Consider the following 21,145-nt stretch of genomic DNA (forward strand, 5'->3'; position numbering starts at 1 on the left):
CGTGCAGCGCTTCTCAGCGACAGACATCTGCTGACAGGTGTAAACATCAAGTGTCGATCCTCCCGTCACAATCCTGAAACCATGCAGAATAGTGCAGCGGCATCCGAGAGTATCTCCAACAGCTTGAATGCTATACCACTGTGGCTAATGAGGCTGCCCATTTACGTACTGTGTGTATGGGGGCAGAGCGCAAATAGATGCCAGGTCTCCGTAACAAGTTGCCCCTGTATCAGTGTCAGACAATCATCAGGCTTTAAAGCTAGCTGAAATCGAGGGACAGCCTGTTTGTCTATGCATTTTTGCTGTCATAGCATTTTGGCCTGTCTGCGATTTGTCTCCATGTCAAGGGGCATAGTCAACAAATGAGCGCTGCCATTACGTACTCCCTCCAAATGTCTGAAGTGAACGAAAATTGCGGAGATCCCACAGACGCAATGTTCCTGAGACATCTGCGGTCACAACTTGTGGGGTACCGGGAACGACGACCACCCCGCAGAGGGAGTACGGGTGGCCTCTCAAGTGACAAATAGGTTTTCTCAAATTGCATGGGCTCCACACCAATGCATCCTGATATCCGCGCAAAGACAGAGAGCATTAGCTAACATGCGGTAGTAAGCAACCTGTCTGCGATGTTGTGGCTGTTTTGCGAAGATTCTTAGGACAAGGAATGCCTCGAATACACAGTGCAGGCTTTCGGATGCCTGACCTGGTCAAGACCAGCGCTAATAAAACAATTGTAATCCTTTGAGTGAGCAATGCTAGTCACACTACGTGAATGGCCCTTTAGCACATGCTTGCACTCCAGCAGCTGCGCGTCCCAAATCTTCAAGGTCGCGTCCGCTGAAGCTGATACAAAAGCCCCTTCATCTGAGTATGGCAGTATCACCCAAAATTATCGCAAGGGCTTGAATTGCTTCGAAAGCACTCCAATTTTTGTTACTTTTTCTCTGTGCGGCCTAATTAAAATCTCATGCACACTGGCTTGCGGCGTGGCGAATAACACATACCGGGAGCATGGAGAATCTGATTTATAAAATCACTGTGGGCCTTTTTGCTGCTTATTTCGGAAAACGTAATCAAATCCCATAGCTGGATTGTTCCGTCAACACATCCGCTAAGAAAACGCATATCCAAAATAAGCTATCACGCACATTCCGGCAGAATAGCTGCTGCGTCGCTGCTTTACAGATAAGGGAAACGTCGTGCGATGCAGCAATAAAAAAAATTAAAATGCATTGTGCAATAAGCAGGAAACACCCGAACGTCTTAACTCAAAATTTAGCCAAATTTGACAGCGTGGGCTAACCTCAGTAGCTTGTTAGGCCCACTCATCCATTCGAGACAACTCGGTGGATGGTGCTTGTAAGACAGCTTTTCGGTAAGCATTAATCCGTTCGTTGTCATCATACGGATGCTTCCATCGTACCCTGCAAGATTGGCCATGCGCTAAGCGACAAAGGCTTCGGCATACCGAAAGAATCGAGTTACTGCAACTTGAATGAAAGCTGCTTGCCAGCTGCGCGTAGCGTATGCCAGATAACTTTCACTGCAGCCTCTATGTTCTGCATGTAAGTCCCACCTGCTAAAGCAACTTTCCCGTAAGCATCTACGTAGCACACGTCTATAATGGCGCCTGCTCCAAGCCGCAGATATATGGCATACATGAGCAAAAGATTGTGCCATAGTTCAGTTGGGCGAGGTGACCTTCGACGCGTAAGTGTATACAGAGGTTTTGATTCTTTAGCTTACCTGACAAGGATGGGACTTGGCACACAACTTCTTTCTGCACATTTTGAGCAGAACACAATCAGATTGGATGTACTCAGCACTATCCTTGTGGCGGGATTCTGCTGCAGAAAAATTACCTAATCTCTTCTAGGGCAGTAATGCCGACTCGGAGAGCCGGAATGGGTTTTGACGCAGCTTACTGAACTCGCATTCAAAATATGTAAAAACTTGGAGGACTGATAAATGCAGTAGAGCCTGTCTACGGGCTCAACAAACATTAGCCTGTCATGGGAATGGACCCATTTCAAAAGTAGCAATTATTGAGCCAATGCGCATAGCCTAAAAGTCGAAAAGGGCTTATATCAGCCGATTAGCTGTAGTTCTTGTAAACATTGTATTGACTTCCTTTAACGGATTTTCTGTGCAGCGATGCGCTCTAGTAATTTAGAGGCTTGCCTCTTGATATGGTCTTGGGAGCTATTCAATGGCTTCGAAGAAGTAAAAGCGTACTGATTTTTTTAAACACGCAGGACAACATGAAAGTACGGGATGCAGTCCAAAAGCTTACTACAGGGTTACTTCCTAGGCTTTAGCTGTGTTACACAGTGCGGAAAAAGGGGAGGGGCACAGGACAATCAGCACGGAAGGATATCTAGGGGAAGACAGCTACAAGGTGGTTGTCCTCCTTGAGCAATGGGTTGGATTCATCGTAGCTGTCCTGCTGACTGAAATAGGCCGTACAGGGTGCAGAGTCTCGTTACCGCCAAAGCTACGCACACATTTTCACATCAACACGCTGATTCACCGAACGTAGGCCTGCGAGCCTGATTATCCAGGTTAATTCCAGGGGCTTTATTAGTTACTTTTAGGCAGAACTCTAGTGGCGAGATTGTATCAAGAACGAGCACAGTGTGTGAGTGGTTCAGAACCTGCCTGAGGCGAGGCTCCTCTCCAAGTAGCTGGTGATTGACTGCACGCAAAATTTCACAGAAACCGACTGGAAGATGCAGACAAAACTCGCTTTGTGACGTAAGTTTCATTGGAACGCGATGCAAGTGATCCTCAGTATAGTGGGAATCCGGTTACTCCAGTACGATGTGGTTTCCCTCCCCGCCTGACCTCCCATCTAATAAAGCCTTCATCGTTGACGTCCACGGCCTCAAATGCTTCAGCCATGAGCGCAGCCCTGCTTAAAATTGCTGAAGTGACACAAATACGCGGTGGTTTTGCCCAAAATGGCAAAGGCAAAGGATCGCCCAGAACAAGGTTTTTGGTGGTACGCGCAGTGCTGCGGCGACACTCCGGTAGACGTACTTTGGTCGGCCAATTCAAATGCAAAGCGCTCAGCTGAGAGGAGATGCTCATCTTCAAGTGCCGACGGGCTTTTTCTCCCAGTGGCCTGTTCTGTCTGAAGCTGATCTTCCCGGAGCTGAAAAGCATTCGCAGTCAACTTGTGTATGGAATTACACAACGGTGGCCCCCTCTACAAGCAAACAAATGCTCGCTGGCGTTGTACCCTTTGCATGAGTTGGTGATGAAAAGAACGACATTACGGAGAAATTCTTTGACAAACTGAAAGTTTGTGGCAAACTCACTGATAGAGGAGGTGCCGCCTCTGATGACTTCCATGGAGCTATTTGAAACATCAACTCAGCGAACTAATGCGTAGGCCAATACGTACACAGACGGACGGAGTCGATAAGTTCGTATAGACATACGGATGATCACACATTAGTGCCTCTGCCCTCGCAAAACGAACGCTTACCAACTCTAGGATTTTATTTATGTTAAGAATATCAAGATTTATGAGTATCGCAGTCAGCAGCGAGGGTTCATACGAGAGAAATGGATTTTTGTGGAATGACTGAGCGAAATTGTGACTTTAACAAATGCATTGTAGAGTTGGAAAGGGCGCCAGATGAGCAATTAGTTGGTTCTCACCTGCTGCAAGTCTAATCGTCCCCCATGTCGGGCGAATTCTGCCTGCATAACTTTTAGATGCTCCGCATTTGTGCCATCAAGCAAGCGGCTAACTGAGCACGACGAAGCTTTGGTGCTGTGCGTAGGCTGAGAATCTCCTCTTCCGCTGGAGACCAGACAGCTACGCCCCTCGTCTGATGCAGGCTGTACAAAAGGAACAATAGTAGACGCTGCATATGCAGCTCAGTCTAATGATCTCCTAAGCATCGAGCTCATATTTACGGGTGACCCGTGGAATATGCAGTAGTACTAAAACATAGGCTCCTGCACGATACTTAGTCCTGTTTACGAATGTAAGGCAACCGTGTAACTTGGGGAGTTGATAGGGCTGCTAGAATGCAGCATGTCCGACTAACACTGTGTTCCATTGTCAAAATAGAACAGAAACGCTTCCAGGGTGCGCAAGATTGAATTTTCCTCAAAATGATATCCAGGTATCTTGAGGCCACAACGTTAAACTGCCAGGAAAGTGTAAAAATATTTAACGCGGCAGGCTTGACGGCAAACCCTGCATGCTTAGTAGTATTATTGTAGCATGAAAGGTACGGTATAAATATGTACGGATCTACAGCTATCAGTGCCGAGAGTCTCTCTGAGCCATCTAATCCAAATATTTTTTAGTAAAAAGGTTATCAGGCATAGCTGCAGCTAGGAGGGCGGGCTACAAGAATAAGCTAGAGTAGTACAATATATTTCAGAGAGCACAATACTATTACGGAAAGCGCACCCAAGCTTGACTGCACTGTCGCAAGCAGTTGCATGCAGTTATCCACGGGGCTGGAAGTGAAATGCATGCACTTCTAAAAGACACATTACGAACTGTAGGAAAGAATTTAGACGGCTAAGGCTAAACAATTCAGAAATCCGGTTATCCTACATAAAGGGGAATCAGCATAGGGGGGCTTGTAACTCCTACGGGATCTGACATGCTTTAAGCTACTCATCGGCAGTCTACTTGCTGCCATGGAAACTTCTGCATATTTGTGAACACAATAAGACCAAATGTCCCTTCAGCGACCTTCACGCAGAAGATGAGTAAACAGCAGGATTGGTGATTCTTCGTGAGATTAGACGCGAATTCTTTTTAGCATTCAGAGTCAGATAACTTATGAGAAACATGAGCTCACTTGTTACTGATGTAGTTGCGCAGACAAAATGATGCTCTTCCTGTTCGTTCGCAGAAGAGCAGTGCTATGCCAATGTGCGGACGAATGCCCTGAGGAAACGGTGGTATAGGCGATACAGAACGCTTTGCTCGAGATCTCGCTAGATGTTGTGGGGATGCTCAATTCCACAGACGCATCTGAGTTATTACTAGCGTACACCCACATACTAGTCTCCTTACTTTGTATTACCCAAAATTTGTAGTCCATCGCTGAAAGTAAGAGATGTAAAGCGCAGCAGTACAATGTAGCCCCGGAATGGCCTTCAGCGCCTTGTATTTCAAAAAGTAGAGATTGGAGTCATAATTGCAACTAATGCAGAGGAGACAATTACAGAAGTGGGGGCTGAAAGAACCAGTGATTTTGTTTGGAACCTTCTTCATGCTCAACAATATCCTTTTGCAGTGGTGATGGGAATGAAGCTGTGCAACCAGAACACAGCCTGAAGCCGAGCCGCGCCTAGGATACTGCACAAAATCTTTTAGGTTCCATACAAATTTGCACCCTTCAAAGCTGCGATTACTGCTTCCCAAATCAGCGTCAGACATTAATGGGAGAAAGAAGGAGCTCATGAACGTTAGATTGGTCGAACACCGAGCTCTCTGTGAGTGTGCCAAAGAAGTTGTTTGCTTGCAGCCGGCATGGCCCCTGCATCGAGGAGGGATCGACATCATCTTCCATTACGAGTTTTCTGTTGCCCCGAATATTGTGGAATTCACTGAGGAAAAAAGATTTGTTGCTGCTCTAATTATTTGCTGCTCTGAATTATTCAGCTCACATGCGGCTTTGAAACCCTCCTAGGACTAAATCTTCCTGACATACTGGAACATACCAGAGTGGGCCATGCTCGCTCACAATTTGTCGCAAATACTCACCAGGAGGCAGATACTTCCACCGCAGTAGTTGCCTTATGAGGTGCAAACGCAGAAGACGCACTATAGTAACCAAGGGAGCGCATGCTTTGTCTCTAGAAGGAGGGATGTCTAGGATTGTGCCGTTCTCGCAATGTACGCATGACATAAGCAACCAAACCGAAGAGCGAAGGCACAAAACAGTCCAATTAACTGTTCAAAGTTGATCTTTTCTTGCTCGTCTGTGCAGGGCCTTCCAGATCTGTGAAGTGTTGATGTATAAGGGTGCAGCTTTTGTGAGCGCAGGAGCACCAAAAAGCGGAATGATAATTTTGACTTTAAAGGAAAACCGTGACCACATTCATAGCCAGTGCTAGCATATCTCAGAGAAAAAGTGCAAGTATAATTAGAAGAATACGGTATTTAAGATGTCTTTTAAGATGCGCACCATTCAGGGCAAAGGTTGGTGTGCGACCTGGTCACTTTCCCCACATTTCGTCGCTGCTGGCAAGACCTCTTTTTGTGTTATTTGCTTGTAGGACAGTGTTTAGTATGATCATGAAACCACTATGCCGAATGGCGCAAAATACTTTTTCTGTGATGAGCGTGTGGCTTATTTCGGAGATTCGTAACTCACAGAATCCCCTGTAATGAAGGAGTTGCAACCAATATTTGCAACAGGGGATGGAGGCCCCAAAACCTGTAGAAGTGAAGGACTGGTTCCCTACTAGGCCACGGGCTCACAAGAATGATAGGGCAGACTTAACGTAGCACTGTGCTGATTTTAGCGGTGATGCGTCGCTTTCCCTTTATTTGGTCTACAGTTGGTGGACAGTCCACGCTAAAATGCATGCGAGGGAACACCAGGAGTAGATGTTCTGCTGTTCGAAGTGCCACCACATGGTAGCAAGCTAAGAATCGGCTCAGAAGTCTTTTCTTAACCCCTCTGGCCGGCTTCAAGGCTCGTTTTCTTACGGAAATGGGGCTGTGCGCTGCTCACACAAAGAAAACCAGACCTAGGTTGTGCACACCGCAGCTCTGGCTCTTTTATTGGTAGTGGCAGCCATTGAGAACTGCAGTGTACAATGCGTGGTTCCATTATTCGCCTTCCTGTTATGTGGATCTGTGGATCCTTCATTGTTTCTATTGGCTTTTGGAGTTTGCCTGCATCTGGCGAGCAGCGTCTAACAGTTTCCCTGCACATCATTACTCTCTGCGTTTCTTGTGAGCTTCGCTGTCCAGTAGGAGAAGCAATTCAATTCAAGGAGGTGCTGTTATAGGGAAACACAGGTCACAGGTGGAACAGCATAAGTTTTCTACACCACGAAATTCTCCCCTCTGTATTCATTACGGGCTCCTAATGGACTAGAACGATAAGGGATTGATCTTGACCTGAGGAATGATCAGTATTTAATGTAGCCGATGCCGAGAGAGCCTGGGTGTGGTTGCATGCAAAGCCCCAATTAATTTTTGGATGCATCAAGCATGAAGTGGCCTATATCTTTGTGTCTTCTGTTCGCCTAGCGCAGCAGCATGCTACATGTAACTACAAATTAATCTGATTCAAGTTATTTGACTTGAAGGCAATATTTAGTGCCGAAGGCTTGTAATCTGTTTTGTCTGGATGGCCAAAGCTCCAGAAATTGCTCGCAGAGATCCCTTTGCCATGTGTCTGTGAGTTAGTGAATTGGTAAGGCAAGCATATTTTTAAAACCTATAAATGCGTGCCAGGGAAAAAAACAGAAGAAGCATAGTTTTGTTCTTTCCTCTTCCCTTTTTTTGAGAGGTAACCACATTGAGGCCAAGTGGATAACTAGGTTCTTACAAGCATAGAGTTACTCTTGGTGTTGGTGGTGGTTCCGTTATTGGTCTTGCCAAGCGGCTCTATTAAAGTAGGGCAGACGAGACTACGAAGCCACGTGGATTCAATTTCGCAAGGGATGTCTGGTTACGAAATGCTAGACACCCCAGGATGTGCTTCTGGGTACCCGCTCGGGAGAACCCTTTCGAAGCCTACGAACCGTCAAGACTCAGATCTGCAGGTTTCAGCGGAAAACAATCTTTCTAGCAATTCAGGAGTGCTGCAGCGGCAATTGAGCAACAGCAGCGGCTACGGTGGCACCGAGAACAAAGCCACCGCCAGCAGAGCTGATGCGACAGCTGCTGCTTCTGCTGCTTCCAGATGCGCTGGATCTTTGCTGCTGCAGGTGGATGAGCTGCTTCGCGGGCTGGGCGAGAGTCCTCTTTCGGAGTTGCTCCTCGCTGAAAAGTGTCTCGGCGATGGAGCCTGCAGTGCCATCGCCAGCCGTCTCCTTAAATGGACTTCGATTCATGTTCTTGACTTAGCTGTACGTACGCTCCAATGCGCAGCACGAAGCTTCAAAAACATCTTCTTGTCGAGGAAATACGTTTTAGAGGGACTAGGATAGATAGCGGTAGTAAGAGTAGCTAATGTTTATGCAACATAAAATACTTTAGACGTTGACTGGTGATAGTAAGAATGATGATACTTTATACTTTAACGAAAACAGTCGCTAGTGCTACTGGAAACACTTGTGGTAGCAGTCAATGTAACTTCCTACAAACTAGGAGCTGTGATGAGACGCAATCTTGCCCGTTGACCGCTGAGGAGAAGAACACTCGTTGGCATATGTTACAATCTACATATATATATATATCTGCGAAAATATACATATACAACGCATGTGGGCTGCAAATATGTAGTTATGCAAGCAGTAAAATACGGCACTTTCCTCTGCTGTAGGCCTTGTCCCACGTTCTGTATCCTTTCGCCTTACATATAGGGTAATAATATATCGGAAAAAGGGTTCAAACTTCTAGCTCCAGCTATTTGCCATCTCAGGCAGCTGAGGCAACTCAGGCTTGACTGGAACCCGATTGGCTCCGGTACGCTTCTAAGTCGTGGGACTTGAAACACGAGACGTAAACGTAGCGAGGCACGTACTGTATCAGATAAAAGTATTAACATATAGATGTGGTGGCTCTACGAGAAACAACAATACTTTTTAACATGCTTGCTGCCAGTGCCGGCGTCTGGTGCCGCTGCTCTTGTTGTTGCTGCAGGGGATGACTGCAGTGGGTCTGGGTCCGTGCCTTTGCTGTGCGAGAGCATACGGGGACTAGAGTCTCTACAACTGTTGTCACTTATACACTGCCAGCTGGGCAGCGCCGCTGCTGACGCCCTCAGCGAGTTGATCCTCAGAAACAGGTGCGTACGCTAACCACCCCGCCAGGGGCAAGGACTTTGATCCGTAGAGTGTAAAATTCAGCTTTCAGACGGCAATGCTTCCCAGGAATTTGGAGGCGTTTGCACAGTCGGAACCTAAAGGAGATACATTTACGAAACAACTCACTAGGGGAGGAAGGCAGTGCGCAGCTGGCCATGGCGCTGAGGCCAAACAGATGGATTACCGTTCTAGACCTTGCGGGTGGGCAAAAGAAAAAATAAGGCAATATTATGATATCATCTCTTCGGCTAGTCTGCGTTCGCGAGACAGGAAACAAACGAAACTCCCAAATAAACCGAATAAGCTGCACTGATTTGCGATCCAGCGGGCATAGACAGTGATTCTGGTCAACGGCCATGAGAGTTTGTGGAGCTAATGTACAACTCGCAGATGTAAATTTCATACATTTTTCATAGTTCTAACCAAAAAGATGAAAACACATATGCAGATTGAAGTATATACGTGACCTTTACGAGCATTGGCAGGCATATGGGTTTTGGCCCACAGCTACGCATGTGGAGATATGAGTATCAAGAGGAAGCAGCGTAGTTAAGCAGTTTCATATATCCGTTTATATCTGTGTACAAATGTTCATACATGCATTCATAATGTGTGTACGCATGATTTTTCATACACGTCTTGTAGCATGGGTCAACCTGCAGGCAATGGGGCCAGGCCCTCGACGCTCCGTCAAATATCAAACTGCTGCGCCGACAACAACAAGCTGCTGCAGCTGCACTCGATGCCGCCACAGCAGCATCAGCCGCCTAGCCGGGGACACCAGCGCACTGTAAATCACATGCAGGATCAAGAAATGAAACAGCAGCAGCAGCAGCAGCAGCAGCAAACAGATAACTACATCAAGAAAATGGAGGCCGAGCTAAGGAGCACTGAGCAGGTGACCTTAACTACCTACAGCACAAAGGCAAAAGCCGAAAACAACCCCTGAAGTGTATACAACGAAACGTACGCGCTAATCGGAGTTCTTTAAGTCCATCTTGAAGTAAGAATGCTGTTGTTGCTGCTGTTGTTGCTCCTCAAATACTATGCTGCCGTCGCTGTTGCAGCAAAGCGCTCGGTTGCTGCGTCGTCTGGAATCAGATCTTACGTCGTCGGCTCAGAGACACAATGAGACGAAACGAGAAAACTTACTATTAAAGCAAAAGCTTTGCGAGCTACAAAGCGCCACGGTCAAGTGTCAGCAAGGGTGTATGGTTAAAAGCTTGGGGCTTAGGACTTGAGGCCTGTAGCTCGGGAGAGCCTTAAGACGAAGAACTGCTTATCTGTTTTTCTGCCTTACCTCAGCAAACTTAATGCAAGATGAACGCCGAGAGCTCCTCAAGGAGAATGCCCACTTAAAAGTTCGTTACACGAATGCAGCTGCTCATCTAGCTAGCTGCCTAGGCAAACATACGGCAACGCTGCCACGCTGCCAAGCCAGCTGCCTATAGATTACACTGATGACAATAGACCGCTTAGATATTTGTAGAGCTGTCCGGGTTTGGATGTGGCAGGGCAGTTTGGAGCAGAGGTACAGAGAACTGTGCGAAGCTCAACTTCTGGTGCAGCAGCAGAAGCTGCAAATACAGCAGCAGCAGCAGCAGCAGCAGCAACAGCAACAGCAGCAAAGCATGCTTCAGAGGCAGCTGGACGACAAACAGGACGCCAATGAGAAACTCCTCAGCGACCTTCAAGTCAGCCAGCTATCCAGCAAGCTCGGCAGTCGACTGCCTCAGTTATCAAGCTACAGAGGCAGCGTACACCTTTGTTGACTGCATAGATTGTTTCTGATTCTCAGTTGCCACAGTACCGCCCCTAGATTCTAAGGCATAACCCATAGACTCTTGCTTTTGGACCCCAAACTGTAGCCCCTATGCCTTAATTTTGATTTTGGCCTTGGATCTTAAGGATTCAATGCTGCCCGCTGATTCGCTGTTTATTACGTGCCCTGATGGCTGCAGCAGCGCGACCTGCAACTGCAACAGGCGGAGCTCCTACTGCAACAGCAGCAACAAGACACAGCGCGCGCGCAGGCAGAACTTGAGCAGCAGCAAAGCACAGCAGAGAGGCGACAGCAACTGCTGCAGCAAGAAGTTGATCGGCTGCAGCAGCAGCAGCAACTGCTGCAAAAGCAACTTTTGGAAGAGAAAGATAAGCTCATGCAGCAGCAGGATGGAACGCTCCAACAGCAACAACAGCAGCAGCAGCAGTTGCAGCAGCAGCAACACAGAATTCTTGAGCTGCAGCAAGAGCTCCAGCAAGAAACACAGCGCCACCATCAGAGCGAAAAAGAAGCTCTCGAAGAAAGACAGAGCATAGCTGCCGACCTGAAGCGCACTCAGCAAAAGTAATTATGGAATAACGTTAAACGCTTAATGCCTACGGATAGGCATGTAGATCCGGCCATTAGAGTTGATGCTCTGAGGGGCTTTTACGCTAGAGGGTACAGCAATGGGAGTCTGTAGCTCAGGCTTCAGAGTTTATTCTAGACGATTTAGGATTTACAATGGAGGCTCTAAGGCTCATACGTAAGGATTTGGCCTCCTTTCCTTTAGGGTTAAGACTTAGGGTCTTGGCCGGGGTGCACTTAGGGTAGAGGAACTGAAGCAAAGGCTACAAGAGCGGCGAGAGACGGAGGAACTGCAACAACAACAGCAACAACAGCTGGAGCAGCAAGTGGCTGAGTTGCAACAAGAAGCTGCAGCAGCAGCCACAGCTGCCGAAGAGCTACGGGCTAAGCATAGGCAATTAGCAGCAAGGGCTGCTGCAGCAGACGCGGAGCAGCAAAGACAGCGCACAATTCTCAATTCTCGCCAGGTGCTACATTTGTCCCCATACGCGCTAAGCCCTGAACCGTAAATTAGGAGCCATGAAGTGTAAGCATGATGAATCTATCACCAAATCTCAGGTTCAAACGTCAATCACTTGAACGAATCGGTGAGAGGACCTGTAGAATGTTTCTGTTGCTGCTGCTGCAGAGAGCGCTAGAACAACTGCAGCAGAAGCTCACAGAGGAACAGCAGAGCCACACGACGACAAAAGAGAACCTTAAATCAGTCGCAGCAGTGGCAGAGGCTACGGCAGCCGAGCAGCAGCTACAACTGCAGCAGCACAAGCAACAAATAGAGGAGCAAGAACAACAACTCAAATCAGCACAAGCAGAGGCGTTGAAAAATGAGGCCAATATAAGAGCTCTCAAAGAAGTGCAGGAGCAACTTAAGGACGAGCTTAGGGTGCTGACTAATACTTTGAAGACTTAACTCGAAACTCTAAAATTTAATGTAGTTCGCCTCACCTAAAATTCTACGGTGCAAAGACCACCCTGGCACTTTCGCTGTTTCTTTCTCTGTTGCTTCCCCTGCAATCTTGACAAGTACCACTGCACCTACTGCTGGCGCTAAAGCTGATGGCGCGTCTGCCGCTGCTTCTGGTGTTGATGTGGCTGCAGCGCACCCAGGCTGAGTGCCAGCGGGCCCAGGCAGAGGGGCGTATGGCAGCAGCAAAATTGCAGCGGCAGCAGCGGGAGTGGCAGCGGCAGCGAGATGAACTGCATCTGCGTTTGAAGAATGGCATAGAACAGTTACAAGTCATTCTAGCGTCGACAAGCCATGAGGACGCAGAGCTCCACGCCATATAAGCTGAATATGGTTTGGCGTAGGTAGTATTGGAATAATTATAACCAGCAGAGGCTAGATGAACACAACGCGTTGCGGCTCGGCAGGATATCAGTCGCTTGCTGAGCTGAATTACCAGGACCCACGTAGACAATTCTGCCCGCAGAACAGAACTACTGGCTACTGGGCCCCCTCGGGGCTTACAAAGGCAGGGAATAGCTATAATATGTACATAACACAATATAACGCGTGCTTCCGCGGGCTACTATTACTTAAATGCTAGGACAGCCAGTGCTGTGGCTAGCTCTCGTGGTCAAGTGTGGTCACTACCGAGGTCCTGAAGGCAGCGGTACTCCACTTAAAGAGACGACTGAGCCTTTAGCCGGACGCACTGTGTGTCTGACGTTTCTATAGTGATGACGGTTGGGGTTCTGTGCAAAAAGCTGCCCTTCATAAGTCGGCACACCCACACCAACTATTTAAGTTGCTCCCAATACTGCCCAAATAGTTGCATTTAGCTGCTGATATCTTCATAAGGTGCCGTTAATGGCAGACAGCTTGTTAGTGCTGGTAGAAGTTTAGTTGAGGCGAGCTCCAATTAGCTGCATGCAGCCTCAAGTGAATATGCTAATCTGTTGAAGGACGTTGCTGCTGCATGTGTACCCCAATTGCTTATCTCAACTGAGGGTTCTTACGGATTGCTGCTAGTCCCTGTGATTACAGCGGTAGCAAAGTCTCTACTGTAGCTGGGCAGTGTAAAAACAGGTAGTTATTATGCTTGCAGAGGACACAGCATAACTGTCGCCTGCATGGAGGCTGAATATAAAATTATGAGCCCAAAAACGAGACAAACGGGGCATATCTATAGAACAAGGAAACTGCTTTAAACCAGATTCGAACGCTTCGAATCAGTTATGTAGGGCTGCACGGTCATCTGGGAAGTGAGGATTCCACCGCGCCTTTCACAGTCAGTGTCAACGGAGTACTCTCGCAAAAGTTTTTAAATAAAGAATGTAGCGTCTTTCTTCTGCACTAATATGGGTCACAGCTACCTCCCTGTGTGCCCTCCCTAAGCTCGCAGCAAAGCCGCCCTCGTGTACCTCCTTTCCACTGAGCAAAAATGAGAGGCTTTTGCAATTATTAATAACGATACCTATTGTTGTACGTATCACCTTTTTCTTGCTTGTGCGACTCCTTGTTCAATTGGTTTATGCATGTGCTGTGGCATATTTTTGATACCATACAGCGGCAGTAGGGGTCAGAAAAGCGTGAGAGAATGATATAATGGACTGCATAAGTTCAAGATTTCAATTTTGAGAAACAGCTGCGGAAGCACTTGATGGGGCGGGACAGTAGGAAAAAGGCGAGGCTACAAGCGATGTCTCGAGTGTTTTGGGAAGGGGAGCAAGACACCGGACTGAAAGACTAGACTGGAAAACAAAAGTGAATCTCCTCGAATATTCAGATGGACAATTAAAAACTACAATTGAAAATTAGGAAGAGAAAGTCCCAGTCCTTGTCCTCTCAAGCGCTACTAGCTGTGTTGTACGGCTCCTGCGCCCGATTGCAGTCGGCACCAGGCCAAGGCCCAAAACTAGAGTGTACGCACCAGATAAAGAATCAAAAACACTACTAGAATGTTGTTAAATGGTTTGAAATAATTCACAAAGCAGCGTTTCACAAGATATAGGAGAGCAGTAGGCGCGTTGAGCTGTGGCCGACACCCCGAGACAGAGGCTGCTCTGGCAGCAACCTGTTTGTTTACTGAGTTCGCCATTAACTTGTGTCAAGAATAAAAGTAATGAATCAAATAAAGCATTTCACTCATTCTTGTAGCTGTTTAATTGCCTTTTTTCTCCCTTTAGCGGCTCCTTGCCTGTGCAGTCACGGCTGCCCCGCCCTTGCGGTGGGGCCTGCCGGGGTACCTCGAGTGTTTCTCTATAAGTCTTCGCCTCTCTCTCTTGATGTTTTTTCTCTTTTATTTGAAGCATGCAGTGCTCTTTCCATTGCAAGGACACGCGGGGCTGCTACAGGCGCCCTCAGAGTCGTCTACGGCCGTCCGAGGCCGACTGGCTTTAGGGGGGCCCCCAACGAAGATGCCTTGGAAGGCCCCCCGTTTGTCTTTTTGTTTCCCCCTTCCATTTTGTTTTCTCATTGTATTCCACTTTGTAGCATTAGTTGCTTCCAAAGGTCTCATTCTGCACCGAGACACACGGCCGGCAGCGAGCGCAGGCGGGGCCCCCCATGGGGGCCCCCCTGGGGCCCCCTTCTCTTTTCGTGCTTACCACCCATTACTAGCAAGCCCAGGTCACGGTGCTGCATTTAGAGGCTGTGGCTTTATTGCCAAGTCCCCCCTAAGCTCCCCAGAGAGTGCTCTGGGGGCCCCACGGTGCACCCTAGGGGGGCCCCCCGTTGGGGGCCCCCCCACGGTATTTGCTGCTCGCAGGGCCCACCAGTGGGCACAAACTGCTTCTGCGCAGCCACAGCTACTTGGCAGCAGCCAAGCTGCTGCAGTTTGGCAGCAGAAGGGCCCGGGGCTCTCTCGCCGCGATCTTGGCTGTGGGAGGCTGTGGGCTGGCCCTGCAGCAGCAGCAGCAACAGCAGCAGCAGCAGCAGCAACGAGCGCAGAACGAGGATCCGCTAAGGGAGTTGCTGCAGCAGCAGCAGCAGCAGCAAGGCGAGCCCTCAGCTGCTGGGGGCCCCCCTTGTCTGCTGCTGCTGAAAAGGTCCTGAAGGGGCCCCGTCTTGTGTGGGGCGCTTTGTGTCGGCTGCCCCGCGCTGGCTCTGCAGGAGCAGAAAAAAGAGACGCAATAGGACTAACGAGGCATGTTGCTGCTGCTGCTGCTGCTGCTGCTGCTGGGGGCGTCAGCAAATGCTTCTCTGCCGTCTCCGTAGAGCCTCGCCTGAGCGGCTGCTGCAGCAGCAGCAGCTGCTGCTCTTTGCTGCTGCTGGGGCTGTTGATGCTGCTGATGTCTGAGGTGCTGCGTTTGTCGCTGCTGCTGCTTGTGCGTCTGCTGCTGCTGCTGCTGCTGCTGCTGCTGCTTGCGCTGCAGGCTGCTGAAGGAGCTGAGGTCTACGTTGTCGCTGCAGCTGTTGGCTCCTGCTGCTGCTCTGTCTCTTGTTGCTGCTGCTGCTTCCTTTGCCCGCTCCTACTTGCTGGGCCGTGTCTTTGACTGTGCTGCTGCTCTTGCTTGCAAAGAGGGTACAGCAGATGGGGGGCCCCCTCTTCAGGGGGCCTCTGACCTTCTCCTTATGGAGGGGGGGGCCCCCCTAGGGGCCCCTTCGGGTCCACGCAGTGGCGCTTTGCTGCCGCTGGTGCTGCGGACGGCAGCAGCAGCAGCAGTGGAGGCCTTGAGCTCCGTAACGAGGGTCTGCTGCTGCTGCTGCTGCTGCTGCTGCTGCTGCTGGCAACGGCGGTAGTCTCTTCTGCGCAGCACGTGCCTGCCTGCGTCTCGCTGCCGCGGCAGCAGCTGCTTTGCTGCTGCTGCTGCTTCTGCTGATGCTGCTGCTGCTGCTGTTGGGCTGCTGCTGTGCGCGGCTTTTGTCTCTCTCTTTCGTTCTTTTTTGTCAGCCCTCTCGGCGCCTGAGTACTCCTGCTGCTTGCAGCCATGACTTTGTGTCTCTTCATGTGTCTTTTGCCACTTTTAGTCTCCAATTTGGGGCCTAAGGGTTTAGGGTTTAGGGTTTAGGGTTTAGGGTTTGGGGTTTGTGGTGGGTGCGCAGGACGCACTGTTTACGTGTGCGCGTTGGCATTTGGTGGTGGAGATGCAGAAACGGCTTTTTGCGACTTTGCTGAGGTAAGGGTTTAGGGTTTAGGGTTTAGGGTTTAGGGTTTAGGGTTTAGGGTTTGGAGGCGGATTGACCCCTGAGTTGGCTGCACGGGTGTCTGTACACCTGGTCTGCTGCGCGCCCGAGGCGCTGCAGAGCTGCGGTGTCTGGGCACCTGCGGTGTCTGTACACCTGAACTTTTTGCTGCAGACAAGAAGCAGCTTTCTTCGACTCCAACAGCACAGGGACTTTGGCGAGTCGGATCTTGAATGACACGGAAGACATGCAGGCAAGCACTTGCAGCTCAAGCGCAGCAGCAACAGCAGCAGCTGCTGCTGCCGCCGCAGCCGCGGCTGCCTCTTGCTGCCGAGCCCCGCCCCCGCTGCCGTTGTTGCTGCTGCTGCTGGTCTGCTGCTGCTGCTGCAGTTGCTGCAGCAGCATCTGCGGTTGCTGCAGCTGCTGCTTTCGCAGCTGCTGCCACCGCTGCCACTGCTGCTGCTGCGACTGCTGCTGCCGCTGCTGCTGCGACTGCGGCTGCGACTGCTGCTGCTGCTGCAGCAGCTGCTGCTGCTGCGGGTGCGTGCGGCGCAGCAAGTGGTGACCAGCGGCGCGCAGAAGCTGCTGGCGGCGGTGGTCAACGTCAGCGTCGGGGGGGCCCTCATGTTTTACTTGTCGCCGCAAATGGCTGCGCTGGGGATGCTGGCGGTGCCCTGCGTGCTGCTGGGCACTGGCGGCGCAGCACGCGCCATCGGCAGCCTCGGTCTGCTGCTGCTGCTGCTGCTGCAGCTGCTGCTGGTAGTGATGATGGTGCTGCAGATGCTGCAGTTGCTGCTGCAGTTGCGGCGGCAGGCGCTGCTGCGGGGGCTGGTGCTGGTGCTGCGGGTGCTGCTAGTGTTGCTGCTGCTGCTGCGGGTGCTGCTGCTGCTGCTGCTGTTGGTGCTGCTGCTGCTGCTGCTGCTGCAGCACTTGGCAGCGTCGGCTGCTTTGCCTAATTGCTCCTGGCCCTTGCTGCTGCTGTCTTCGCCAATTCAGGTTTGCTGCAAAATGACCTTTTGGCAGATATTTCGGCCATCGCCACGGAAGTTTTGGCGAACGTCCAGACCGTCAAAGCCAACGCAGCAGAAGACATGGAAGTGCAGGTGACCCTCAATGCCCGGCTTTGCATGCATGCATGCATGCATTGACTGGCCAAGCATGCGTTTTAGGGGCCTGTCCTCTTGCTGCTGTGCGTGCTGCTGCGCCTCGCGCACAGCCCCGGTGTTTCTGCATGCATCAACTCTATCTTGCATGCGTTGCGTGCGCTGTGGAGACTGCATGCAGTCCTTTTTGCATGCGACTGCATGCAGTCCTTTTTGCATGCATGCGTGCTGCGTCTAGTGCATGCATGCAACCGGGCTTGCATGCGCTTTGAGGCCTCCTGCATGCGCTTGTCTTCAGCGCTACAGCGCCTGCCAAGACGCCTCTCTGCGGGTGCTGCGGGAGGGAGTTATTGCAGAGTCTTTCTTCAAACAGGCGAAGCAAATGCTGCTGCTCACCACGGACTTGGGGCTTTTGGCTTTCGGTGGGGCTGCGCGCATGCAAGCGTCGGCTCACGCGATGCATGCATGCATGCGATGCATGCATGCATGCGCCTTCTCCCCCTTCTCCTTTTTGCTGCTGGGACTGCTGCTTCACGCAAACCCCACACACCAGTGCCCCTGCACAGAGGGCCTCTCCTCGCTGAGGGCCCCAGCAGGGGGCCCCAGCAGGGGGCCCCAACAGGGGGCCCCAGGGGAGGGCTCCAGGAGGCCGGGGCCCCAGAAGGGGGCCTCAGGAGGGGGCCCTAGTTGGCGCTGCTTGGTGGGTCTTTTGGGCTGCAGCGCATGCGTTTTGTGCGTGCGTTGGGGCTTGCTGGTTTCAGGCATGCGGTCAGTGGTCAAGGGGAACTTGACCATTGGTCGCTTCATGTCTTTCCGCAGCTATTTGCGGAAGTTCTATTTGGCATTAGACGCCCTCACGGACATTTACAAAGACACCCGCTTTTCCCTGACAGCCTCGAAGCGCTACTTCGATCTCATAGACAGAAAGCCAACTCTTGTTTCGAAAAAGCTGCAACAAGAAACCCAAAAGCCCGCGGGGGGCCCCTCTCCAGAGTCCCAGGGGGCCCCACAGGGGCCCCCAGGGCAGGCAGCGGGCCGGCAAGGGGAGGCCAGGGGCCCCGCACTTGTAGAATTCAGGAACGTTAGCTTCGCTTATGCTCCAACTTCAGCAGCAGCAACAGCTGCAGCAGCTGCAGCAACTGGAGACGGGAAGGCAGAAGCCGGGGGAAGCCTTGGAGGCCCTCAGGTATTCTTTGCACGATTTCACAGGGTTCGGGGAGCTCCGCCATCGCCTGCTGCTGCTGTTGCTGCTGCTGCTGCTGGCGACTGTGCTGCTGCCGCTACAGTCACTGTTTTCCTGCTGCTGTTGCCGTTGTTGCTGCTGCCGCTGCTGTCACTGCAACGCAAGATACCGAAGCAGCGCGCTGCCGTGGATCAGTGCAAACCATTCGCTAGACTGACCAGGCGTTCTGCCTGCTGCTGCTGCTGCTCCTTGTGCTTGCTGCTGCTGCTGCTGCTGCTGCTGCAGATCCTGAAGAACCTTTCTCTACGGGTGCCCCGCGGGGAAGTGCTGGCTCTTGTGGGCCCATCCGGCGCGGGCAAATCGACTCTTGTCAAACTGGCGCAGCGTTTCTATGACCCGCAGGTAGTCAAGCAAAAACAGCACGAGCAGCAGCAGCAGCAGCAGCAGCAGCATGGGCAGCAGCAGCATCAGAAGCAGCAGCAGCATGAGCCGCAGCAGCCGCAACAGCTTCCGCAGCAGCACCAGCCTCCAACTTGCGAGCCGCTGCCAGCAGCATTACCTGCATCATAACTAGCACGTGCACCACTTGGGCAGCAGCACCGCTGCTTCCAGCGCCAGCAGCAGCAGCAGCAGCAGCAGCAGCAGCAGCACGTTTGCGTGTGTGTATTGCAGAGCGGCTCGGTGCTGCTTGACGGCGTGGACTTGCGCGAGATGGACTTGCCCTCAATACGGCGTTCTGTGTCTTATGTGGAACAAGAGCCTTTGCTGTTTAGAAGAAGCATTGCAGATAACATTGCCTACGGGCTGCGGCCCCTGCAGCAAAGCAGCGATGACTGGATGAGGTGCAGCAGCAGCAGCAGGCTGCAGCAGCAACAGAAACGAGGCAAGAGCGACCCGGAGACGCAGGCCACGAAGCAGCAGCAGCAAGAGTGCCAGCAGCAGCAACAGGAAGGCCAGCAGCAGCAGCGAGAAGGCCAGCAGCAGCAGCAGCAAGAGTGCCAGCAACGGCAGCAGCAGGAGACGGACTTGTACGAAGCGGAGCTGTCGCGGACTCTGCGCCACCCCGAGGCAGCAGCATGGCCTGCGGGTTTGCTGCAGCAGGTCGTTGCTGCAGCAGCAGCAGCAAACGCGCTGCCCTTCATCAAGCAGCTAGCTGACGGCGTCTTCACTGTCTGCGGCGAAGGCGGAGTTCGGCTTTCGGGAGGTCAGAAGCAAAGAATTGCGGTGGCCCGGTAAGGACAGCTAGCTAGCAGCTAGCTAGCCACGCAGCAGGACTAGTGGCTAGCTGGCGGGGGCGCAGCTAGCTGCGCAGCATGGCGGCCTGGTGCTGCTGGGCAGAGTTGCCGCCAGCTAGCTATCACAGCTAGCTAGAGGGCTGCTCAGCTAGCTAAGCAGCTAGCTAGGCTGCTTTTGCTGCTGCAGCAGCCTTATGCGAAGGATGGCTGGCGCGGGCCGGCAGCTAGCCGGTGACTAGCTGCTTGCTAGCCGCGTAGCTGCAAGCTCCACGTGTTCAGCTGGTTGCTGCGTTGCTCCACCGCTGCTGCTGCTGCGCTGCTGCTGCTGCTGCGCTGCTGCTGCTGCTGCTGCTGCAGGGCGCTGCTGCGCAAGCCGCGGCTGCTGATTCTTGACGAGGCCTCCAGCTGCCTCGACGCCGACAGCGAGGCAGCACTAGCGAGCACTTTGAGGCGGCTGAAGGGTCAAACCACTGTCATCACGATTGCACACAAACCCTCAGTAAGGGTTTAGGGTTTAGGGTTTAGGGTTTAGGGCCGGTTGAGGGCCCAAAAGCGGTGCTTCACTGTTGCTGCTGCTGCTGCTGGGACGGCGCGTGTAGCTGTCGTTCTCAGGCGAACTCGCCAGGCCCAAACACTCGAATTAGGGTTTAGGGTTTAGGGTTTGGGGTTTTGCTGCAGAGCCTCAAGGAGGCAGACCGGGTGGTGGTGATCGAAGATGGACAAGTGGCAGCAGAAGGCCCTCGCTCTGAGATGCTCGGAAACAAAAGCTCAAGGCACAGGCAGCTGCTGCAGGACGAGCTGTAAGCCCTGAGCTGGAGCGCGCAGCAGCAGCAGCTGCTGCAGTTGCTACTCGCAGCAGCAGCTGCTGCAGCGGTTATCCGCAGCGGCAGCTGCTGCAGCTGCTACCCGCAGCAGCAGCTGCTGCAGCTTATACCCACTGGCGGGCGCTGCGCGCCGAAAAGAGGCAGCAGCAGCACCTGCTGCAGCCCCTGCATGAGCAGCTGCAGCAGCAGCAGCTGCAGCAGCTGCAACACAAGCTGCAGCAGACGGCCGTTTATTTGTTGGAAGTCTTTTGCTTCAATTTGCCAACTCTTTTTCACTCGTTTTAATTAAATGCACAGGAACAAGCACGGATATGACTTCGGCTGTACGTACACCTCAGCGCAATATATGAACAAAACCAAAAGTAGACAAAAGCAAATAAATCACTTTATATAATCTACAGAAACATACTTG

At 51.5% G+C, this 21,145-nt stretch overlaps 5 protein-coding genes across 5 annotated transcripts in view; 4 read left to right on the forward strand and 1 right to left on the reverse strand.

Moving 5' to 3' along the window:
* Positions 1 to 2,650: 2,650 nt before the first annotated feature.
* Positions 2,651 to 3,374, reverse strand: ENH_00036860 (hypothetical protein, conserved; the record flags this gene model as incomplete). Its single annotated transcript, XM_013585095.1, has 4 exons — positions 2,651 to 2,698; positions 2,848 to 2,927; positions 3,043 to 3,157; positions 3,324 to 3,374. 4 exons carry the CDS (start codon positions 3,372 to 3,374, stop codon positions 2,651 to 2,653), a joined length of 294 nt encoding a protein of 97 aa, XP_013440549.1.
* A 7,101-nt stretch (positions 3,375 to 10,475) lies between these two features.
* ENH_00036870 (myosin heavy chain, putative) lies at positions 10,476 to 12,607 on the forward strand (the record flags this gene model as incomplete). The annotated part of the gene is made up of 5 exons (XM_013585096.1): positions 10,476 to 10,664; positions 10,932 to 11,317; positions 11,562 to 11,787; positions 11,949 to 12,203; positions 12,419 to 12,607. The coding sequence occupies 5 exons, from the start codon at positions 10,476 to 10,478 to the stop codon at positions 12,605 to 12,607; spliced, it is 1,245 nt and encodes a 414-aa protein (XP_013440550.1).
* Positions 12,608 to 17,033: 4,426 nt separating this feature from the next.
* ENH_00036880 (ATP-binding cassette sub-family B member 5, putative) lies at positions 17,034 to 19,244 on the forward strand (the record flags this gene model as incomplete). Its single annotated transcript, XM_013585097.1, has 5 exons — positions 17,034 to 17,112; positions 17,385 to 17,491; positions 17,790 to 17,913; positions 18,253 to 18,677; positions 18,960 to 19,244. The coding sequence occupies 5 exons, from the start codon at positions 17,034 to 17,036 to the stop codon at positions 19,242 to 19,244; spliced, it is 1,020 nt and encodes a 339-aa protein (XP_013440551.1).
* A 141-nt stretch (positions 19,245 to 19,385) lies between these two features.
* Positions 19,386 to 20,713, forward strand: ENH_00036890 (hypothetical protein, conserved; the record flags this gene model as incomplete). Its single annotated transcript, XM_013585098.1, has 3 exons — positions 19,386 to 19,906; positions 20,267 to 20,408; positions 20,588 to 20,713. 3 exons carry the CDS (start codon positions 19,386 to 19,388, stop codon positions 20,711 to 20,713), a joined length of 789 nt encoding a protein of 262 aa, XP_013440552.1.
* A 331-nt stretch (positions 20,714 to 21,044) lies between these two features.
* ENH_00036900 (hypothetical protein) overlaps positions 21,045 to 21,145 on the forward strand; it is a gene marked incomplete at both ends in the record, with an annotated part of 646 nt that continues 545 nt past the window's right edge. Inside the window, 1 exon segment of the mRNA XM_013585099.1 lies at positions 21,045 to 21,056. Within this exon segment, the coding sequence (XP_013440553.1) occupies positions 21,045 to 21,056 (12 nt within the window).

This window comes from Eimeria necatrix, genomic scaffold (assembly GCF_000499385.1).
Source record: "Eimeria necatrix Houghton genomic scaffold, Enh_scaff26, whole genome shotgun sequence".
NCBI classification, from domain to species: domain Eukaryota; phylum Apicomplexa; class Conoidasida; order Eucoccidiorida; family Eimeriidae; genus Eimeria; species Eimeria necatrix.